Source organism: Schistocerca piceifrons, chromosome 3 (assembly GCF_021461385.2).
Source record: "Schistocerca piceifrons isolate TAMUIC-IGC-003096 chromosome 3, iqSchPice1.1, whole genome shotgun sequence".
Classification (NCBI taxonomy): Eukaryota; Metazoa; Arthropoda; class Insecta; order Orthoptera; family Acrididae; genus Schistocerca; species Schistocerca piceifrons.
In genome coordinates this window covers 81,035,372-81,059,908 of record NC_060140.1, presented here as the reverse complement: position 1 = coordinate 81,059,908, position 24,537 = coordinate 81,035,372, and the positions used below count along the sequence as shown (strand labels likewise).

Here is a 24,537-nt window from a genome sequence, read left to right as displayed (position 1 = left end):
ACTGCGTTTACGACCGCGCGTACGCATTTACGGCGGAGTCACGTTGACTCGACGCACGTGGTCCGCGGCGGAAGAACTGGGGAGACGTGTGTCGCGTCGCGTCGACTAGCTCGCACTGGTGGCAGCTTTGTTCCCTTGCGGTCCGGTGTGCGACGCACCGTTGCCGAAATTCCGCATAACGGTACAGCTGCCCCTACTGGTGTCGGCAGTGCCGTAGTTCAGTCCTTCGTGCGTTGGACGGTGCTGCCGCCACACAGATCCCCCCTTGGAGAGCGGAGCTCCGTAGCTGCGAAAACGCGGCGATCGTTCGGTGGCGCGCGTGTGTTTAAAGTTCGCGCGCTGCGTGATGGCAGTGCGGCAGCTTTGGTGGGGGTCGGTCGGCGTCGGTAGGGCGGCGGCCCGTGACGTCAGCGCGCCGGACCGGCGAGCGTGCGGTGGGCGTGTCCTCGCGCTGGCGGCTAGTGACAGCGGCAGCAGGCACTGGCTGCGACTGTCCGTAGCGATGCGCGTGAAGGCGCGCGTTGCAGGTCATTGGTGGTGACGTCTCGAAGGCGCTTGCGCGAGTGCGTTACCGTCGGAACTCGAATGCGGGTCCGGGAGCTACTACGGACAAGCCGGGCGGTGTGGTGCGCGATGTCCGGAGCTCGACGGAGAAGCGAATGAGGTAAGCAGGCGCGGGTGCCGATCCGGCCTCAACGCCCGACGCGGCGGAGGCAAAAGACGCGAACGCGGGTCCAGGAGCTGTGACGAACGCTCGACTGGAGTTACCGGCCGAAGGCACTTCCAGCTGGAGGTCGGGTCTCTACAGCGGACGGCGGCTCGTGGGCGCCGAATTCTGACGGCGTTCGGCGGCTCAGACGCGTGATTGCCGGTTTGGGTGTCGTGGCGCGCTGGCGACGCAGCACGGCCGTTTGAATCGGACGCGGCGGCCGGCGCGCGTGACGTAGTCCGCTGGCGGCTGTGGTGGGGGCGACCGGTGCGCCTGTGGTGGGCGCGGTCCGGGCGGCCGTACCAGCTGCCTGGGCGTGGTGGTGGGAGGCGCACGTGGCGGCGCGATGACAGCAGGCTGCAGCTGTGCGTCACCGGCGGCTCCGGGTGCGGGTTCCGTCTGACCGCTGGCAGAGGGAGTGTCGTCCGTGAACAGATCTTCTGCCGGGTCGAAGAAATGCGTGGCTGATGGAGCGGGCAAGACGTAGGCTGGTTTGACGCGGTCGACTGACACTGTCGACGGCTTTCCGTTGCACTCGAGGACCAGCGTTCTGTCTCCTCGGGCGATCACGCGGTGCGGCCCACTGTAGGGCGGTCGGAGAGGTGGCCGTACTGCGTCGGTACGCAACATGACGTGCGTGCAGCGCTGCAGGTCGGCGTGGACGAATATCTTCCCGGTGCCGTGCCGCGTCGGTGCGTGCGCTCGGAGGCCGGCCATGTGACTGCGCAGACGTTCCGCCAGAGTGGGTGCCACGGCGTCGCGTGGGAGACTTGCATCTTCGACAAAATCGCCCGGGATTGTCAGAGATTGCCCGTAAACGAGGTCGGCAGGTGACGCGCCGATCTCCTCCTTCGGCGTGACTCGCAGGCCGAGCAGCACCAGTGGGAGCGCCTCTGGCCATGAGGTGTCGTGGCAGGTTAGAGCGGCTTTGAGAGTCCTGTGGAACCGTTCGACCATGCCATTCGACGCCGGATGGTAGCTGGTTGTCCTGTGTAACCGGGTGCCACACAGTCTGGCGACGTGCGTGAACAACGCGCAGTCAAACTGGCGGCCACGATCAGTTGTCACGTGACTGGGACATCCGAAGCGTGCCACCCAGGTGTCGACGAATGCGGTAGCGACGGTCTCGGCTGTGACGTCCGCGACGGGCGTTGCTTCCGGCCAGCGAGTGAAGCGGTCCACCATTGTTAGGAGGTACCGCTTGCCTTGTGAGAGAGGAAGCGGGCCGACGAGGTCCACGTGGACGTGTGCAAATCGGCGTGTCGCGTCCGGGAAGGTGCCCACGGGTGCGTGGGTGTGCCTCCCGACTTTGGCGCGCTGACATGACGTGCAAGTGCGCGCCCATTCGCGGCAGTCCTTCCGAAGCCCGGGCCAGACGAAACGCGCAGCCACGAGCGTCGCAGTGGTGTTGGTGCCGGGGTGTGACAGTCCGTGGATACGGTCGAAGGCACTGCGTCGGAATTTCTCTGGGAGAAACGGTCGGTGCGTGCCGGTTGAGGTGTCACACCAAATCTTCCGTGCGGAGCCGGGGACAGGCACCAGCTCCAGTTGCAGGCCGCTGGAAGTGTCGTGACGGAATCGGTGTAGTTCTTCGTCACTCTCCTGTACTTGGGCCACGTCCTCAAAGTTCACAGGGGGTGAAATAACGGCACACGCTCGGGACAAACAATCGGCGACGATATTGTCTATCCCCGAAATGTGTCGAATGTCAGTCGTGAATTGCGACACGTACTCTAACTGCTGGAGTTGGCGCGGTGAACACTTAGTGTGGTTGTTCTCGAACGCGTGGGTAATGGGTTTGTGATCGGTGAAAATGATGAACTGTCGGGCTTCTATGGACGGTCGGAAGTATTTCACCGCCGCGTACACCGCAAGCAACTCTCGGTCATAAGCGCTCCAAGCACGTTGCGAATCGGAAAGCTTTTTGGAGAAAAAACCGAGAGGCTGCCAACTCCCGCCGACGCGCTGTTGTAACGCCGCGCCGATGGCGGCCTGGCTGGCGTCCACGACTACAGCTAAGTCCGCGTCATGTACCGGGTGCGCGAGCAGCGTCGCTTCCACGAGATTCCTTTTTGAGTCCGTGAAGCTCTGCTCCATTGCGTCTGTCCAATTCACGAGGGTCTTTCCTTTTGAAGTAGGACCTTGTAACGCCTTAGTCAGCGGCTCTTGCACTGCTGCGGCGTTGGGCAGGTGTCGACGATAAAAGTTCAACATGCCGAGGTAGCGTCGTAATTCTTTGTGCGTCTGCGGACGCGGCATGTTCTGTATTGCCTTAACTTTCTCCGGTAGCGGTGTCGATCCGGTGGGCGTAATTAAATGGCCGAGGAACTCAATTTCCGTCACGCCGAACTCGCATTTAGCGGGGTTAATGACGATGTCGGCTTCACTCAGGCGCTGAAAGATGGTCGTTAAGTGGCGGCGGTGGAGTTCGGGCGACTTGGAATACACCAAGATGTCGTCGAGGTACGCGAAGCAAAATGGCAAGCCTCGCAAGACGCCGTCCAGGAACCGCTGCCAAGTCTGGGCAGCATTCCGAAGACCGAAAGTCATAAACAGGCTTTCGAAAAGCCCAAAGGGCGTTACGATGGCTGTTTTTTCGATGTCTTCGGGCGCCACCGGAATTTGGGTGTACGCCTTTGCGCAGTCAATCTTGCTGAACACCGCGCAGCCCGCCAAGGCGTAGCTGAAGTCTTGAAGGTGTGGGACTGGGTATCGGTCCGGCACCGTTCGCGAATTAAGGGCGCGATAGTCCCCACACGGGCGCCACGAATTGTCTTTCTTGGGCACTAAATGCAACGCCGATGACCATGGGCTGCTCGATGGTCGCACGATGCCTTGCCGCAGCATGGCCTCGAACTCTGCCTTTGCTGCTGCGAGTCTGTCCGGCGCGAGTCGACGTGGGCGACACGATGTGGGGGGTCCGGGTGTGGTTATAATGTGGTGCACCGTCGAATGTTTGATGTCTCTCGGTGCACCGGCTGGGCGGGTGAGGTCGGGGAATTGTTCCAGAATGTCAGTGTACGGTCCGGGGCACTTCACGGGTTTAACGCTGTAGTATGCAGCCTGCCGGTGCTGTCCCGCTATCTTTAACTTAGTCGTGGCGTCGATGAGCTGGCCGTTTGCGATGTCGGCTAGTAGCCCGTAGTGGCCGAGAAAGTCTGCGCCCAGGATCGGCTCATTGACGTCGGCCACGGTAAAAGTCCACGAGAACGTGCGCCGTAGGCCCAGATCTATATTGCGGCTGTGTGTGCCGTAAGTTTTAATCGTGGAGTTGTTCGCCGCTGTAAGGCAGAGTGCCTCGGCCCGCCTGCGGTCTCGTAACATAGAACGGGGGAAGATCGAGAGGTCCGAACCCGTGTCGACGAGGTACCTCACGCCTGCCCCCCGTTCCGCAACAAACAGACGCTTCGATATCATATTGCAGCCGGGTGCGCCTAGGTCCGGTCGCAGCTGGCGTTTGGGTGCGAGCAAGGAGCGCGGCACCTGGTTGCTTCGTTGCCGAAGCGGGCGTGGTACCAGCAGTAGCCGCTTTGTGCGTGCTGTGACGTCGGCGGGGTACCGTTGGAGCGGCTGTTGCTGCGTTGCCGGCTGCGCGAGCCACGCCGCCTGTCGCCCGGTCTGCTGCCGCTGGGGCGCGTGCTGCCCTCTTGCTGCGAGCGCGCCAACCGGTCGACTTGCGTCGAGAGAGCTGCCACCTGCGCGGTCAAGTTTTGCACTAGCTGGTGCAGGTCGGCATCCGATGCGGGTGCGGGAGGCGCTGGCCGCCACGGAGGTGGGGGGACGGAGTCGTAAGCTGCCGCAGCCGCGGTGCTAGGCGCCGTTGTCAGCGCGTCGTGCACCCTGTCGGCCAAGTTAGCGACGGCGTCCAGCTGCATCTCCGTCTGTGCGGCTATCACTGCCTGCACCTGAGCTGGGAGGCTGCGCACCCAGATAGTGCGCAACAGCGAATCTGGCACCATATCGGACTGCGCGAGGCTCCGCAAGTGGCGCAGGAATTGCGAGGGCCTCCGATCGCCGCATTCCTCTTGCCGCAGCAGTTGGTGCACACGCTGTTCCTCTGACGACGAAATCCGCCGGATCAGCTCTTCCTTGAGCCGTTTGTAGCTCGACTGCGTCGGTGGGGCGGTGATTATATCCCGCACTTCGGCCGCATAGTTCTGGTCCAGCTGGCTCACTACGTGCCCAAATTTCGCCAGGTCGCAGGTCACGTGGTTGCTCATAAATACCGCCTCAACCTGGCTGAACCACATCACGGGGTCGCGCGGCCAAAAGGGAGGCAGCCTGATCAATGCCCGTCCAGCGCTTGTCGGCGTTCCGGCGGTCGTAGGAGGCGTCGGTGTGGCGGGGATTTGAGCGCCAACATTGTCCTGAGCTGTCTGCGGCTGCGCGGCGTCCGCGCTTGTAGTCCGTGCCTGTAGCTCATTCTCTAGCCTCGTGTTGCGTGCGAGCAGTTCTTCGACGGTCTTTCGCAACTCCTCTAATGTCGCCATCTTAGTTCAGAGTCGAATCCTCGTACAAGAGGAAAGCACACAGTGAAAATAACACAAGGGAAACACACGAAAAGAAAAAAATAACACTAAGCAGTCCGCGATCAAAATATACGCACACAAAAACAATACAAAAAAAGTTAGTTAAAAAAAAAAAAATTACTACGGAGCACTGTTCGGCGCGGGCGTATGCGCGCAAGCCTACTCGCGGTTCCACGTCTCTCGTACCGACGAACGTTTGTCACCACGTGTTTTTTTAGCCTCATATCACGTCGGGGTCACCAGTGAAGCGAGAACGTGTTGTATCTCCGCTTACAGTCGCTCATGTGCAGTGAACCGGCATTTATCGCCGCGCCCACGCACTATGCTCATGGGAGAGGCTTTGTGGCAATAAATGACTAAAGCGGTTTCTGGACAGGACACATTTATTTTTCCTGCCGTTACAATAAATGACAAATAATATACTTCGCTAATGTCCGTCTACATAGGCGCGTTGCACTGGCGGCACGGCTCGGTCACCGATCCCGGAGGGTGTACACTCCAGTGACGAGCCGTGGCGCGACCGCGTGGACCGAGCGAGACAAAAGACCGCGTCACATTGAAGCGGGAACGTGTTGTATCCCCGCTTACAGTCGCTCATGTGCAGTGAACCGGCAGTTATCACCGCGCCCACGCACTGTGCTCATGGGAGAGGCTTTGTGGCAATAAATGACTAAAGCGGTTTCTGGACAGGACACATTTATTTTTCCTGCCGTTACAATAAATGACAAATAATATACTTCGCTAATGTCCGCCTATATAGGCGCGTTGCACTGGCGGCACGGCTCGGTCACCGATCCCGGAGGGTGCACACTCCAGTGACGAGCCGTGGCGCGACCGCGTGGACCGAGCGAGACAAAAGGCCGCGTCACAGAATGTTCTGCTCTTGGCGCGACCGGAGGCGCCGTAACGTCCGCGAAGAAGCGAAAGACAATTTAACGGCGACTGCGTTTACGACCGCGCGTACGCATTTACGGCGGAGTCACGTTGACTCGACGCACGTGGTCCGCGGCGGAAGAACTGGGGAGACGTGTGTCGCGTCGCGTCGACTAGCCCGCACTGGTGGCAGCTTTGTTCCCTTGCGGTCCGGTGTGCGACGCACCGTTGCCGAAATTCCGCATAACGGTACAGCTGCCCCTACTGGTGTCGGCAGTGCCGTAGTTCAGTCCTTCGTGCGTTGGACGGTGCTGCCGCCACACGTTCAACCGTTTCTTCGCTCACTGCAGGCCGACCCGTTGATTTCCCCTTACAGAGGCATCCAGAAGCTTTAAACTGCGCATACCATCGCTGAATGGAGTTAGCAGTTGGTGGATCTTTGTTGAACTTCGTCCTGAAGTGTCGTTGCACTGTTATGACTGACTGATGCGAGTGCATTTCAAGCACGACATGCGCTTTCTCGGCTCCTGTCGCCATTTTGTCTCACTGCGCTCTCGAGCGCTCTGGCAGCAGAAACCTGAAGTGCGGCTTCAGCCGAACAAAAATTTGAGTTTTTCTACATATCTGTAGTGTGTCGTGACCATATGTAAATGAATGGAGCTACAGTGAATTTATGAAATCGCTTCAGTCATTTGTAATAGATAGATATCCTCCCAGAAATAATTGCTCAATATAGTAGAACCAAACTTAGCACAATAAAAAATGCGGCTAATTGTGTGGATCCAGCATCTTAAAGCGAAAGTATACGGTATCCATGAGCCCATTATCACGAACATCAAACAGAAATTCACTATAGGTGACTTGGTGCGTATCTCAAAACACAAGACCGCATTTGAGACATCATACATACCGAACTGGTCAACTGATATATTTACAGTTTCAAAGCTGCAGCGAACGAATCCTAGAACTTACATGCTGAAGGACAGTAAAGGTGAAGAAATTGCGGGCTCCTTCTACACTGAAGAGATGCAGAAAAGCTCAGAACCAAATGTTTTCATGGAGAGAGTCATAACGTGATGCGGATATAAGGCACTAGTCAAAGGCTTGGTTTTCCTGCTACACAAAACAGTTGGTTGTGGACAATGCACGCTCATTATGTAGCAAATCGCTGGCATCAATCCAACACAGTAGCGTAACATGCGCGCTCGAAGACACATTAGAGGAGGCGGTGGTGTTCTGGACAAACTACCTGTGGAATTACACATCGCTGGGTATAACTACTGCGGACCTGGGACAAAGCTGCAGAAACGTTTGGCGCGAGGCGATAAGGGAGTCAATCTGCTTGACGAAGCATGCATGGAACACGACATTGCATACGCAGCAAATAAAAAATCTATCAAGTCGTCACATTGCAGATAGGATTTTAGCTGATAAGGCTAAGGCGATACGGAAAAGAAAAGATATTGGTATAGGTCAACGCATCGCAGCATTCGCAGTTGATAAAACCATGCGCGGAAAAATCAAGTTGGGCTTAGGAGTGATGAATTTCAAGCGCGTTATGAACGGTGCACGCTGCGCACTAAACAATAAGAAAAAGAACAAGAAGGGTTATTTGAAGAACTCACAGCGATGTAAGCAGCTAAAAATGCGCTGAAGCAGAAACACTCCAGAACAAGAAAAGGAGGATCGGTTAAAGCAACTCGTGTTCTACCAATACCCAAGACATCCGACGGTTTTATTCCTTTTCTCATCCCGGCCCTCTCTGTGTTCTCAGCAGTAGGTTCCCTCGCCGGTGGGGCTGCGGCTATTGCTCGAACGGTCAAGAACGCGCAAAACTCCCAGGCGCAGTTGGAAGAGGCGAGAAGACATAACTGAATGATGGAAGCCACAGCCATTGGAAAAGGGCTATACTTGAAACCGTAGAGGAAGGGTCTTGGTCTATTCATAAATAAAAAAAGCCCATTAGCGGTCCTACCAGATCAGCCACTCACAAATACACACCACCTTAAGTTTTGTTAGACCTAAATTCAAGATACCAAGATTCCGTGGTGTGCTTATGCGGGATACATTGCCGAAGACTGTGTGGAAAACTGGTGAATGCGCTATTGTGAATTTAGATGTTGCCGGAGGTCCCGGCACCCACTGGGTGACACGTTATAAAAGACGCAGATACTGTCTATTTCGACTCATTTGGTGACCTCCAGCCACCTGAAGAATTACAGCAATACTTCACTCACAGAAGACATGCACTCTACAATTATCGACGCTATCAGGACTTTAATACACATCTCTGCAGACATCTTAGCATAAGGTTTCTCTTGATGTTCACAAAGAAAAGAAGAATAAGAAACATGCTATATAAGGAGGATTTTTAAACATTCATTCATCAGTTGAAGTTCAGATGCAATGTCATACACTTTGCACGCAATAGAGATGATCGTCCTATCAGCGTCAAATTACTTCCCACCAATTGATTTGAGTGCTGGTCAATGGAGTATTGCATACAAATGCATCCCGAATATCACCGAGACTAACAATAAACTGTATCTGGATATTAATGGTGAAAAAGATATTCTGGAGATAGAACCTGGTGCATACGATATTGACACTTTAAATGACGTCTTAAAACAGTCCGGAAAAGGTATTGAACTACTGTAGCAGCCTACTCACGCCGTATCAAATTCACGTCAATCTTTCCATTGTGTGCCAGCCTAGTCTGCTGTAATAGCTCTGACGTCATAAATGTTGCACAATACTTTAAAAATCAAGTAAATAACCTGAAACGCTTCTAGCATGTCAGGAGTAATACTAAATCAATATGTGATGAATGTCAGTTCAATAACTTTAACCATTTTCGAAATTTGGCTGTTTTTCTGTAAAAATCATTGGCGCAACAGAAAAGAGCTAGAGACTTAAAAATTTATATTTAGATTCCTTTTTCATAATAATTTAATAGAAACAGTACTTTGGATCTCACAAATTAAAATTTTAGTGGAAATTCATGATTTTCTGGTTTTTGTCTTAAAAATTAAGGAAGCAAGATAGATTAAGTAGGCGAATAAATAAGGCTAGGATGTTTAAATTTAAGTAGAAGGGAGATCCGCTATAATCATAAAGATATGAGAAGTTTCAATTGAATAACTATGAACTTGCCCTTTGGAGATACGCTATCGCTATAGTTTTAGAGCTCGTCTACTGCGTGTAGTGTAATTAAATTAATTCTCTCGCCCAAAATATTTGACTTAGCCACATCAGACTTTTATTATGATTACTTACCTGTGTGCTGAATGCACATTTAAACTGAGAGCTTCATCGGCCATCAACAAAGGAAGCGATGATTTATTCAATAACTTAAAGTGGTGCATTACTAGCCCAGCGGCTAGTTGGGAGAGCCGATTTGATCAGGCGTTTCCTTAGCCGTCCGCACCGAGGCTTTATACTGTATATAAGAACGCTGCGCGAGGAGGCCCCAGTTCTCTCCAGACGCTGACTAGCACACCACCTGTGTCGGGAGTCGCGTCGCATCGGTATCATTGCTATAAACAGCCTCGGATGCCGTACTAAGTTCCTCGGGATACGCGTAACCATGAAATCATTTTCGAGTGAAGTGTTAATTCTGTGATGACTTTAATGATCTATCTTCAGTTTGCGTATGTCGTATTTTCACGTGCCGCCGCGGGACAAACATTCTACCATTATTTAGCGTGGCGTTTGATGAACATTATCATCAAATTATGGCGAGCATTCATTTAAACATTTAATTTGAACAGTTGTAGTTGCATCAGCGCATTAGACTCTGAACTGCTCTGGTAGTTGGATTGTGTGGTTTCTTTTTTTTCATCTGGACTTTCAGAATATAGCGAACGTTCTTACAGGATCGTTTTTTGATTATGAATCCCAGACAATCTCCTAATTCCTCAGAGCTATAAGCTGTAGCTATAAGTGTATTTCTCAGATGAAGTGGGCACTAGGAATTCTAATTACAGGCTTCACATTTTGCTAATCACTTTCTGGTTGCCAATATTGTAGTTAGAGAGCCAGTGTTGAGAACGGCAAAAGACAGCATAAATAATAGGAACATTTTAAATAACAATTATTTCATCCGCCGCCCCACATATGGTTAATAGGCTGGGAAATGTTCCTACATTACAAACCAAACATTATATATAACAACATATAATTTCCACCAGCCACCCCACAATTGATGCATCGGCCGGGAAATGCATCTTTTCTACATTACATTCTACATTTATTATTAACAGCAATTAATTCTAACCAGCCGCCCCACTCTACATGCAAACATAAATACACTTAAACCTGAAATAAGAACTGTAAATGCGACGATTGACATTAACCAGAAAGGTTCAATAGGACGCCTGCTTAGATTCACAAAAGTACAGATTTTGAAGAAGGATCCAAGTAAATTTTACAAGTCGAATCAGACAGTGGACATACTCCCAGTCAGCACAATATGTGTCGAGTGTAACATTGCAACGAACTCCTATCTCAACGATACTCTCATTCACTCTAATTACGGATTCTTCCCCTCAGTTGTAACGGGGTATAAGATTGTTGAGACCCCCGCCAACGCAATATACCTTCCAAAGACAGCTCAGACATTGAAGTATTTGGAGCTGCGTATTGTGGATCAGAATAATCAGCTTGCTGACTTCCGTGGCGAGGAAATCATTGTACGATTACATCTAAGCCAAGATGGGCATGCGGTATAAAACAAGTGCACGCAATCCACAGTGCACCACTTCGCTACCGAACGGCAAAGTGATAACACCTGTGAACTATGACTTTCTTAACTCAGTTGGTCTGAAACCGCGCAATTACGTCATTACTCAATATAACCAGTCCAGTAGAGTATGATGAGAGAATTATACGTCAGAAATACCTTACGCTTCAACCACGTTTAACAAGAATGAGCCGGCCGCGGTGGTCTCGCGGTTCTAGGCGCGCAGTCCGGAACCGCGCGACTGCTACGGTCGCAGGTTCGAATCCTGCCTCGGGCATGGATGTGTGTGATGTCCTTAGGTTAGTTAGGTTTAAGTAGTTCTAAGTTCTAGGGGACTGATGACCACAGCTGTTAAGTCCCATAGTGCTCAGAGCCATTTGAACCATTTGAACAAGAATGATGAAATCCGGATTGTCATTCAGAACCAAGACGCACTCACACTTCCATGCAAGATTTTCATATATCTCGAGGGGTCATTCAAGAAAACTGATGACAGCGATGCAGTGGGATCCAAGCTGACATGTAATGCATTGGCATTCCTCTTCCAAGAGATTCGATATGAGCTGAATGGGTCCGAGATCGATTGTAGACGCAATGTTGGCATAGCATCAACCCTTAAAACATACGTCTCGGCATCACCAGCAGATTTGCATAGTTTAGAAAATGCAGGATGGTTCATAGATGAGCCAGAGGATACAGCAGTTGAAGAGTGCAGGCGATTTACTGCATGCATACCGCTAAAAATGCTTATGGGATACTTTGAGGATATGAGGCAGATTATTATGAATGATAAACAAGAACTCATTCTGGTGCGAAGTGCGACGGACAATAACTCATACATTCAAGGAGCTCAAGAAGAGAATATGGTCACAATCAACAAGATGGAAAATGCCTCACATCATTGTATTTGATGAGAAGCATTTGAAGCTTTTAAAAGTGCTGAATTCAGGTACATTTCTGTCACTGACATTCCACTCATGGGAGATCTTAGAGTACCCAGTGTTATCGACTGCGAGCAGACAAACGTGGGCCATTAAGACCTCCAGCCATCTACAGACACCCAGATTCATCATACTTGCATTTCCTCTTCTGTCAGTCTGAAAAGCATCAAATGATTCCACTGTGTTCGATAACTGCGAGTTAACTTATGCCGAAGTCTACCTCAAATGAGAATTCTACCCATATGACAATCTACATTTGCGATGGAATGAAAATGTATACAGCCTGGCGTATGACATGTTTGCAAGGTTTTGTCATTATGGAACTGCTGAAGGAGAGAGAGGGAGGGAGGTGCCTACTAAGTCCACGTAAGTTCAAAAAGCTTTCACCAATCATTGTAATAGACTGCTCGAAACAGAATAAGATAATTAATTCTGGACCTATAGATGTGCGAATTGAATTCGAATCATCGTCAAATTTCACAGAACACAGTGCTGCATATGCCTTAGTTCTACATGACCGTGTAATCAACTACTGTCTGCTCACAGGTGTCGTGCAGCGAGCTGTATAAATGAATAGGTACTGCCCTGTGCATCGATCATTTGATGATGGCATGTCAGCAAGTGAACATCAATGCAGATGTTAAAGGATTCTATGACGGAGAGCATAGACAGTTCATATTTAAAGGTGTGTTTGTAGCGTACACTCAAGATACACGAATAATTGCAACCTTATCTGCAAATATTGAATCACCGAGACTGCTCAAGCAAGTGAAGTGCTCTAAAACACGAAAGAGCGCTAAGCGGTTGACTAATTTCTATCATGGAATTCACTGGGATTACCCAGGCATACCCTATAAAGATATAGTGACTGCACTTAAATTATTTGATCACATGGACACCATCGTTTACGTGAAGGGAAAGGACAAAATCTCCTGGGCGTGGCGAATATTTAAATTTGCTTCTATTCAAGACCTGGAATTCTACGGATGTCCATCTATCCATCGACTCAAGAACATTTACCAAAAAAGTGCTGTTGTATCAGCGTATGAGCATATAAAATTACTTTTAAGTTGGATGAGAAGTAAATAAATAATTGGCTGTTTTCTCTGTTTCTGTGACACACACGTCCATCGCATGTAAGTTTAGTGGTTATAAGGTACCTGAGACGCATTCCACTGGAACTGCCCGAGGCACATACCTCAGCCTTTCAGACCGCTTTGACGTGGTGAGTAACGTTACCCGCGTCAGTAATAGACCAGCTTTCACCTTACCTGTGTGGAATACAGTGACTGTGGTAGTTCAGAGGCGATGCGTCAGATACCAGCCTTGCAGCCACCACCAAAAGTGACAGCAGCACGCGACCGCCTCGGCCAAGGCTGTAAGAGAGAGAGCTGAGGCACGCTGCTTGTGCGTGTTCGTAACTGCCGAATGAAGTGCAGCGCTTGTCATTCGGAAATTATTGTTTTTAAAGCAGCATACCTTATAGGCCTGTGCAGTGCAATGTGGATGTATCCATGTCTTGTAAATACAAAAATACAATTTATCATATTTGTTTTAATAAAAAGAATGATGATTCAGGGGTGAAGTAACAACATTCGACATTTTTACAATAAAATAAGTGAATCATTGAATTCAGAATTTTTTAACAATGTTTGCGAAGTATCACTTTACACATACATCATTCAATTTTCAGATTATATCAGTTTACAGATCCATGATTGGTTTGTTGACAAAAAAAGTCAACCTTCTGCTGTTTCTGAATAATGTAAAATCTTAAACACGTATCTGCAAATATAAGCATTCTGCTCAGATAATTTATATATATAATTTTATAACTAATGCAGAGGTACTACAAGAAAGTGCAATTATCTTACAAGGTAAATACTACCACTAGTGAAGTTCCACCAGAAAAAGAAGACTTTTAAATAAAGGCGAAAGTATTTCTTTGAAGTGGTTGGCTATGAACATTTGCCACAACGACAAGCAATTGAACATGTAGATTTCTTTCAAGTAAGTACCTCTAAACATTTTCCGCTACAACAAGCAAGTGAACATGTACATTTCTTTGAAGTCGATGGCTGTAAATATCTTCCACTACAACAAGAAAATGAAAATATACAAAGAATTTAATTGGATGCAACTCGCATACTTATATCTAGTTCTGACTGGAAGGCTAGTGGTAGGTGAAACAACTAAAATTTAATCTATAACCACTCACACAGAAGCACATATGAAGTGTGAAAACTTTGTTTTTTCTTCATATACAGGTACAAATGAAGTGCCAGAAGTTAGGTTTCATTCATATATTAACTAGTAATACAGAAGAAAAATATTTACTATTTATATACATAGACTTTTTTCTAAATGATTTTTCAATTTTAATACTTTTTTCATTTTTATCATTTTCTTTACCAAAATAATGAGTATATATATATATAGATAGATAGATAGATAGAGAGAGAGAGAGATACATACATTTGACACAGGCTCCCTCACTCAATTGCGCACACCGGCATGCATGGAAGCATGCAGACTGATACACACCACACTACACACTCCTCTGATATTTACACTATTATTAAAAAGCCATACTATTTCCATGCATAACCCCCAATCATCACATTCACACGCTCGTTCCCTCTCTATCAATCAACCAGAGTCCCCCACACCTACATTTGTTTCAAGTAAATAGTGTGAGTATGGGAGGGTTTCCACCCCATCCTCACATATGACTCTTTTTATCGTCATGAGGAGACAATCCGACTTTAGACTGTAGCACAGTGTATACATTGTCACCTCGTGATCAAATGCTAGTTTGCTGAACCATGTGTCGACGTGCGCCTTGAATGTTGCGACCATACAGGCATTGCAAATAGTCCTTGACTGTAAGAACACGAGATGCCATGTGTCTAACACCCTTTGCCCACCTCCGAGTGTCCCCGTCTACTGTAAGATATGCAAACATTTTGGACCTCAATCCCACAAACTCTACAATAGGTAAACCATTCCATTCGTCTTTCACCAGACTGATAACCTTCTTGTTCTGAGTAACTATACCGTAACGATTATTGGCCCCATAAGATGATGTGTTGAATTCTTTACCATTGAACCTAATTATTCCATATGGATTGCAGTTCTTGATTCAGTAAATAAAGCTGTCTGTATCCATATAAAGTAACTTTCGTTCTATGAAATGAGGTTTCGAAAATGTAGAATTTGGAGATATCCAGTATGCAAATCCCCAAATAGATAAGCGTCATAAACTCTACTGCAGTCTTCGACATCTCCAAAGCAACAAAATTTTCGTTGAAGATGGTGGCACACTTAAATTTGGCCTGGCAATACATTTTCTCATGCCACAACGCCCTTCCCATTCGGTTCTAATGACAATATCGGCTTCATTTCGTACGTTCTGCATAGTTTTACCGAAAATGGAATTATTCAGTAATGTATAAGTCTTTTCTGAAATCATTACTCGCGACTGTCCTCTTTTCGGTATTTAGTTCGATATACTCCTTCAACCAGGGGGATTGCTTGAAGGAAATTGTCTGTGTGACTCCAACAAACTTCATCCCTAATCTGAAGCACAGCTGGAGGTTGCGGTAATGAATAATATACCCCTGCTTATCTCCAACAGTAGCCAGAAGTTTAGGGATGGTGCTTCCTTGTGGAGTTTCCATGGAGAGACAAGCGACTTGCCATTATGTCCAGAGCAACAAATTATTAGGGTACGCGATGTCTGCCTCAAGCACATACCCTACATCAGAATCAGCTGCAAGACCCATTATTTTTCGACCTAATCCCTTCAATTCGTTTTCAGACAGCCACCAAAACCCACCAACCGGCAGTGGCTGCGTCATGGCGTGCCCGTATAAGTTGTTGACATCCAAGTACAAAATGTAACTAGAATCAGTGGATGCATTGAACTCGACACCGATCCATGGGTTATTTGCCTTGGCGTGCCTGTGAACACATTGACAAAGTCCCCCACAGATCCCTCGCTCAAAAAATAGAAGCATTGCAGCATCAGTCAAAATTTCAATGCTGCATCCCGTTTTTTTTTGTTTTTTTTTTTAAGCATAGTTTCCCAGGACAACCCAGGTGCCATGTAATAAAAGACGGGGTCCAGAGAGTATGTGGTCATACATGCACTCTGGAACTTATCGAAAACAGCTGCAGGCAAACGCACATCTGTGTCCATGTATAACCATGCGTAGTCTCCCAAATTGAGGATGTTGAATTCCCGCCAGACATTCAAGTATGCTCATAATCTGCCATAGTTATGGCATCGCCTGTAATAGTATTGGTAAATGCAGATAGGTCGGGAAGCCTGGTTTCATTGAGTTTCGCCATACTATCAGCATACTCGTATGGGAAAACTCATTTCCTAGTCGCTAGTTGGAACTTCTCCTCATTGCGGAATGCAGATCGAGTGAGATGCATATCATTCTAAGGTAAATTCTTGACCAGTTTCTGGAGTGAAGTCTGCATAAAGCGTAAAGAGTCAAGGAAGTGGAACATAATTTTTGGCATCATTGGTTTTGAAAAAGAAATGTACTTCACAACACTTTCAGGAAGGTCACTGAGCAGGTATGACGCTCATTTTCTAGTTGATCACGTGGCTAAGTTCGGTCAAATTATGAAAAAAGACGGGTATGTGTCTTAGGTAACTGATACTTCAAGTTGCATGAATTGTGAGCTGCACTGCGGAACTTACCTGTAAGATGATCTTTATCTCTACGAGGAGTTTCCGCTTTTCTATCTAAGGCCAGCCCACAAATATGACAATTAACCGCCTGTTCATGCAATTCATTATCTTCCTTTGGTTTGGTCATGTGAATGTTGGTGCTGTAGAGCCTGCCAACTTCCCATGAAAGTTTTTCAAGCTCAGTGAGAAGCCAAACCGCTGGATCGTTCCTTACATAAGACTGATAGCGATTAAGTTTAGAATCATAAGCACATACAACTTGGAAAGCTGTCAGATAAGGTACGTGTTTTTGTGTGAAGATTGTGTGTGAGGCTAGGAGATTCCATTCACAACGATTAACAGGAGCCAGCAGTCATTCAAAATCGGTGTACACAACAAAAGGACATCGCTGCTGGTGGTGAGCATTTTGAAATTTAATGAACTTATTTTCCTCAGTGGGCATAATCACACGTACCGCATTCTTGGAAGCAAAATCTGCATTATTTTTCATCCGAACAGTTATTAGCGACACATCTATCAAACACCTTAAACAAATATTCATTTTATAGTTTTTTTTTTTTTTTTTTTGTAGTTGGGAGGAAAGGAGTCGGGATATGTCTTTGATCTAGACATAGTGGTAATTATGACCTTCAGAGAAGAGCAGCATGTTTACATGCAACTCTCGCTCACCTGCAAATTTTGATAAATGAAGGGGGCTTGTCTTGATCATCTGACTTGCTTTTCTTCTTCTTCTTCTTCTTCAGGCTATAAACATGAACTGATATTCAGGTATTCTGAGCCTCAAACTTACGTATGTCCTGGGTCTTTACAGGGAACTCCATACCATCAAAGTTATACTGTCTCTTAATATCTTTGACTTCGTAACCGCCGGGACACTCGGGATAATCTTTATAATGATACTTTCTCTCGGAAGCCAGGGCTGACCATGCAAAACAAGCATTCTCATACCCATTTTCAACATGAACACATTCATGTTTCTTCTTAATATCCTCAGGGAGTTTAATATATCTTGACCCTCCATTTATTGGCTCATAGACATGTATGTGGATATCGAGGTGTGGTATACAGCTGAGCACTTTAGCGGAGCCACGTACTTCCATCTCGCAAAATCGGGCCATAATAGCGCTCAAGGGGAATTCTCGATACCACTCAACAATGGAAGTGCTCTGAGAAATAACGCCATTATCAGCCCACATATAGTGCAGAGTCGTTGTTTCCGCCTCACCTTGATGTTTAGGTGGGTGACTCAAGTGCATCTCGGTATTATGCCGCGAATTAATGGCATTAAAGACTGATGACCACAGCTGTTAAGTCCCATAGTGCTCAGAGCCATTTAATGGCATTAAATCCCAGATCTTCTAGGACTTTGAGGAGGTCGGTCTTTAAGACAGAGAGGCACGTCTCTAAAAACCCGACATGCTCACGGTACCTCCCGCATGGATTCTCAATTCTAGTGAATGAGATGCGCCCCTCAAAAGCCCTAGCAACTGCTGAGTATTCTAAGGGGTCATTACACCATTATTCTGATCCAAATCATTATCGACAGGATGGGGGAGAGAACTACCACTAGCCACAGGATAATTACTACTACTACTACTACTACTACTAGTACAGCTAGGGGTCCAGCTGGTAGACGATGGGGCTGGCGCGTCATGGAGGGTTATGCGTGTCGGGACACGAACCTTCTGCTGGCGGCGGCGGGGGCTAGGTGCTTCAGGAGGAGGAAGAGGAGGTGGAGGAGGAGGAGGAGGAAGACGTGGTGATGACAGCCGACTGGAGCAGCCGGGCTGTGGCGACGGCCCCCAGGCTGCGTTTCTCCCGCTACCTGCCTGTGGGGTGAGAGACCGTTGTTCTTCTTGTTCATGGCCAGCCGGTTGAGTTGCCCATGGACGCCAGAGGACCTAGGGGGGGTGCGGGGGGCGGTGCTTGCGTGCCTTCTGCTGCTGCTGCAGGGGCTACATAGGGCGCCGCATGTCTTTGCAGCTGTGTGACTTCGATTCCCGCCCCCGCAACCCCTGCTCTATGTACACGAGCTATGCCGTGTGATATACCTGTAACATAAATAAGAAAAGAAAAACATAAGTTTAATGAATTACATTTAAAAGACCAATAAATACTAAGACTAACATTACTGCAAATAATTACCATTATTTAACGTTTAAAACTATTCACCTTCTCTGCTCTGGCTCTATGGTTTAAGCAACTCATTGCCACATTCAACAAGGCCCCGAAACTAGTCAGGCAGATCGAGTTCCTCCTCCTCCAAAAACTCGGTAATTTGGCTGTCCCCTGCAGCGGCCGTTATTTGAACGCCACCTTGCACGGATTCCCCGACACACCCCCTCCCTATGCGCGGGATTAGGAACATCTAGAAAGTGAAAGCAAAGAATATGTCTGAGAAAGCTCAATCTAGACACTTGGTAAATGAGTATTTATATATATAGTGTGAGTCACCTAACGTTACCGCTGGATATATTTCGTAAACCACACCAAATACAGACGAACCGATTCCACAGACCGAACGTGAGGAGAGGGGCTAGTGTAATTGTTTAATACACACCATGCAAAAATGCACGGAAGTATGTTTTTTAACACAAACCTAGGTTTTTTTAAATGGAACCCGGTTAGTTTTGTTAGCACATCTGAACATATAAACAAATACGTAATCAGTGCCGTTTGTTGCATTATAAAATGTTAATTACATCCGGAGATATTGTAACCTAAAGTTGACGCTTGAAACCTCCGACGTTCAGTTGCGTGTTGTAACAAACACGGGCCACGGTCGGCGAGCAACATCTGCAGGGACATGTTCACGATGACGACCGTGTTTACGAGTGTGGCTGTAGTGCACTGTTGTGGTTTGGTCTAGCTGTCGCAATGTCTGCATGTAGCGCTTGCTACTATTGTTATTCTGCATTCGACTCCGCACGCAGACCAACTGTAGTACACCGTGTTACCAGACGTCTGTGATAGTGTAGTGTTGTAGGAACTGTGACCATGGTGTATTCGAACTCTTGAAAGGCGGAGATGATACTCATCTATGGCGAGTGTTGACGAAATGCAGCTGAAGCCTGCAGGGTGTGTGCAGAGCGGTACCCGGACAGAGAGCATCCAACGTGCCGCACATTGCAAAACATCTACCGCCAACTGTATGCAACAGGTATGGTTGTAGCACGCAAACTGGTCCGTAACACGCCCGTGACAGGAGAAGCGGGTGCAGTTGGTGTGTTAGCTGCTGTTGCCATGAACCCACACATGAGTACACGGGACATTGCGAGAGCCGGTGGACTGAGTCAAAGTAGTGTCATGCGCATACTGCATCGTCACCGCTTTCACCCGTTTCATGTGTCGCTACATCAGCAATTACATGGTGATGACGTTAATCATCGAGTGCAATTCTGTCAATGGGCATTAACAGAGAATGCGTTGCAGTTCTACATGTTTACCGATGAAGCGGGTTTCACAAACCACGGGGCAGTGAATCTACGGAACATGCATTACTGTTCCGTGGACAATCCTCGCTGGCTCAGACACGTGGAGCGACAGCGACCGTGGACTGTAAATGTATGGTGCGGAATCATTGGCGACCATCTCATTGGTCCTCACTTCATTGCAGGGGCCCAAACAGCTGCAACATACATCGCGTTTCTACAGAATGATCTGCCAACGTTGCTCGAAAATGCCCCACTGGAAACGCGTCGACGTATGTGGTATCAGCATGATGGTGCACCTGCACATTCTGCAATTAACACTAGGCTGACCCTTGACAGGATGTTCGACGGGCGTTTCATAGGACGTGGAGGACGCATAAATTGGTCAGCCCATTCTCCTGATCTTATACCTCTGGACTTCTTTCTGTGGGGTACGTTAAAGGAGAATGTGTACCGTGATGTGCCTACAACCCCAGAGGATATGAAACAACGTATCGTGGCAGCCTGCGGCGACATTACACCAGATGTACTGCGGCGTGTACGACATTCATTACTCCAGAGATTGCAATTGTGTGCAGCAAATGATGGCCACCACATTGAACATCTATTGGCCTGACATGTCGGGACACACTCCGTAATTGAAAACGGAAACCACGTGTGTACGTGTACCTCACCCCTCATGGTAATGTACACGTGCATCAGTGAAAAAGACCAATAAAAAGGTGTTAGCATGTGGATGTAATGTCCTGTTCCAGTCTCTTCTGTACGTAAGATCCACCACCGTTCCCTTTGGATCCCTACATAATTCGGTGCTCTCCGATACACACGATCGAACAGCGGAGGAGTGGTACTCAAGCGTCAACTTTAGGTCACAATATCTCTGGGTGTAATTAACATTTTACAATGCAACAAACGGCGCTGATTACGTATTTGTTTATATGTTCAGATGTGCTAACAAAACTAACGTGGTTCCATTTAAAAAAAACGTAGGTTTGTGTTACAAAAATGCACGGAAGTATGTTTATGTTTTGTATTAACCAATTACACTAGCCCCACTCCTCACGTTCGGTCTGTGGAATCGATTCGTCAGTATTTGATGTGGTTTACGAAATATATCCAGCAGTAATGTTAGGTGACATATATATATATATATATATATATATATATATATATATATATATATATATATGATTTCATCTAAGAACTACGTTATTTTATTATTTTGAGCTTTTACTCATTACAGAGGCTTATCTCCAACATAATAATTTACCTGGAAATGACAATACAAACAATAAACGTTCTTAACCTATACTCTCAAAATATTTCTCCAGGTGTTTCGATCTTGCGTGTCCTCTTCCTCTGCGCCCATTCTCCTCATTGTGTGCTGTACATTTTGGAGCCAGGTGGTCACAGGTCGTCCTCTTCTTCTTCTCCCCTCCGGTTCCCACTCCAGTATCAATTTTGGTATTCTGGCTTCCTCCATTCGTCGTACATGCCCGCACCACTGTAATTTCTTCCTATCCATTACGTCATATATTCTTTCTTTTATTTCCATTCTCCTTATTACTTCGGTGTTCCTTATCTTTTCTTTCCTGGAGATTCTTGCCGATCTTCTCCAAAAGTCCATCTCTAGAGCTTGTAATTTTTTAATGTGCTTCATGTTAATTGTCCAGGTCTCCGTTCCATACAGAACCACACTCTCTAATATGGATTTGTATTAAGAACTACGTTTTTATTAGAAATATACTTACATTCGAGCTGTGCTTACTGCCGCCACTGGCACAGTCGCTGTCCCTACCGGCTCACTTCATTTTCAGAGTTTAATGACCATGAGGTTTAAGACACATGCACTCAAGCAATTATAGGAGTGCAATGAGGGTGAGTTGGATTGAGGTCTGGTTTATATAGACTATGAAATAGTCACATGACTAGTGCCGTAGCCCATAGGAGACCATCATTCTATGGGTGGGGGTGGTATGTCATGAAGGACCACTCTGCCCCCAGTTGTAAAATGTGAAATTTGTCATTCGGTCATTGAATATAGAAGTAACACATTAAACATGAAATGGAATGAAGTACTTGGGTAATTAATATGTTAGATGCAAGATGTGTTAGTATTCCGCAAATATTCTAACTAAACTATGTCTGGCGAGTGTAAAGGTCCAGATTGGGGAGCTGTGATGTTAGCGGTCTTGCCCTCGGGGGCCGCTGGCACGGTGCGAGAAAGAAAGCAGATGATCTTGCGTCATCACCCGACCTTGCGTCATCACCCGACGTCGCGATGGCGTCCTCTGGTGGCAACAATATGAACTAAGCCAGTTGGGCTCTGTAGCTCATGGTGGATATATCAGGTGCAGCCATCTTGAATGACGGTACTTGCGTCATCACCTGATGTCAGGAGAGCGCCCTCTGGTGGCACCGATATCAATTAAACCAGTTGAGTCCAAACCCAGTGGAGAACACACCTGCTTGAAATTCGTTAAATAATAAAGACAAGTCCTTTTTTCCTGCCATATTCTTTGCTTAGTAGAGATAAGTGTGATGTGACGCATTATCATGTTGGAATTTGAACTTCTCGCCATTTTTCTTGGGGAGGGGGTTAGGTTAGTGGTGGCAGCCCAGTTGACCTGGTTCCTACCAAAATTCAAACTTCCCGCCAAAATCTGCCATCTTGATTGACGTCACAGCCGCCATCTTGGATGAAGTCATCGCCGCCATCTTGGATAACGATACTTTGGGGTAGAACCCGCCTCATTCCAATACTATGGAATTGTCATTGGACAAGAGGAAAAGAGGAAAGGCATTGGCTATGGATGAAGCTAAGTGTCATAATGGTGAAGGCAGTATGGGAGATTTGGAAACGAGCTGTTTCATATCATGAGGTCAGTGTTGAATGAGAAGAAGACTCCAGAAGATTGGAAGAGCGCACTCATTGTTCCTTTATTCAAGAAAGTCGAGTACGAAGGTTCGTAGAAATTACAGGAAGTCACACTGATGGGATATTGTGCCAAGTTTATGGAAAGATTCTGGAGAGCAGATTCCAGACAAGGATTGAGACCTAACTGGAAAAGGAACAGCATTGTTTCAGCATTTGCATTGAGGCAGCTCCAGGAGTATAACAATGGATTTGAGGAAGACTTTTTTATAAAATGGGAAGCGAAAGCAAATAAGTGGGGTCAAACAGGGCAGGGCAACGCATTGCCACCTCTAGTCTTCATTGTTGTCTTGGATAATATAATGACTAAGGTGACAGGAAAACTGCTCCTATCTTGTCTTGTTCAATGGTGTTCATGGATGACTTGATGATCTGGGGAAACAGGGAGGGGGAGATTCAGAAACAGCTGGATGCCTGGGAAGAAACCGCGAGACAATATGGAATGAAATTTAATGCAAACAAATATGAGAAATAGTTATAACTAGAAAGACAGGTAGATCACCTCCATTCCTTATTCCGCTAGTTGAACAATTGAAGAAGGTGAAAGTGTCAAGCACTTGAGAAATGTGATTGAAGAAAAGGGAAGAAATGAGAGAGAGATCAGTGAACGAGGCTCACAGGCAGAAGCATTCTTGTAAAGCGTCAGGAACTTGGTTTGGAACAAAAGCAGAGAAGTGATACGTAGAAGTTACGACATCCCAATACTGACCTATGCATCTGAAATGCAGGTAATGAAGAAAAGAGATGTAAGCAGATTACAGGCATATGAAATGAAGTTCCTCAGAAGTAGGGTAAGGGAAATAGTGAGAGAGGAACCTTGGAACCTTTACAGAGCAGAATGGAAACATCAAAGCTAAGATTGTATCAGCACTTAAAGAGAATGGAAAATAAGAGAATTCCCAAGAAGATACACGAAACGGATTTACGAAGAAAACGATCAAAAGGAAGACCAAGGAATAGATGGCTGAAAGATGTGGAGGAGTGTGTTGAAATAAGCGGGGAGGACTGGACCAAAGTGAATACAGAAATATGGGAAAACAGGCTAGATGGCGAGGCTTAAGTTCGAAACAGACGCAGCCTGGGAGTAGAAAGTGTTCAAGATGATGATGACGATGGCAAAAAGATGTAAGAATTAAATTCAACTACAGTTTGAAGACAACAATCATGGAAGGACTTCTTTGGTAACAACACATATGTGAACATTAAGTGAAGTCACAAGCAGGTAGTTTTTGTGACAGAACTACTTCTTCAATGTGAGAAATCTCTTTACAGCATATCCTATACGTTTTGTTTTCTTACTTTGTAGCTCTATTAGCTTTTTCTCTATTCTATTTCTTCTATCTCTCATTTACTATTGAGGATATCTGAACTGCCATTTTCTCTGCTATGGTTGCACTGTACCTACCACACGCATTTCGGAGGCTGTGTATTAACTGCTTCGTGATAGTTGCAGATCTCACATCTACAGCAATCTTGACTGTACTGAGGATGATATGAAGTGCTAGAGAGACGTTTCAGGCGAATTTTTGACTGGAATTGTCAGAGAAACCTCTCTCAAGTGTAACTCCCCCGTTGAATTGTTAAAAGCTTTGTCAGTCTGTGTCGTAATTTTGAAATGTGAGTTAGGGGAAGAATGTCGCGTAATAAATACTTTGCGTGAAGCGCCGTTG

General features: G+C 47.0%; 1 protein-coding gene across 1 annotated transcript; it reads right to left on the bottom strand.

The window, feature by feature from the left end:
- Positions 1-853: 853 nt before the first annotated feature.
- On the bottom strand, positions 854-24,281 carry LOC124788411 (formin-like protein 20). Its single transcript, XM_047255676.1, has 3 exons — positions 24,273-24,281; positions 18,184-18,330; positions 854-1,600 (listed from the first exon to the last, which is right to left on the bottom strand). The coding sequence occupies exons 1-3, from the start codon at positions 24,279-24,281 to the stop codon at positions 854-856; spliced, it is 903 nt and encodes a 300-aa protein (XP_047111632.1).
- Positions 24,282-24,537: the final 256 nt, after the last annotated feature.

Coding starts and splice junctions, on each gene's coding strand:
- LOC124788411 (XM_047255676.1), bottom strand. Junction 1,601..18,183: donor CCCGCCGCCGCCAGCAGAAG/GTTCGTGTCCCG, acceptor TCATGGCCAGAG/GCGCTCCCACTGGTGCTGCT.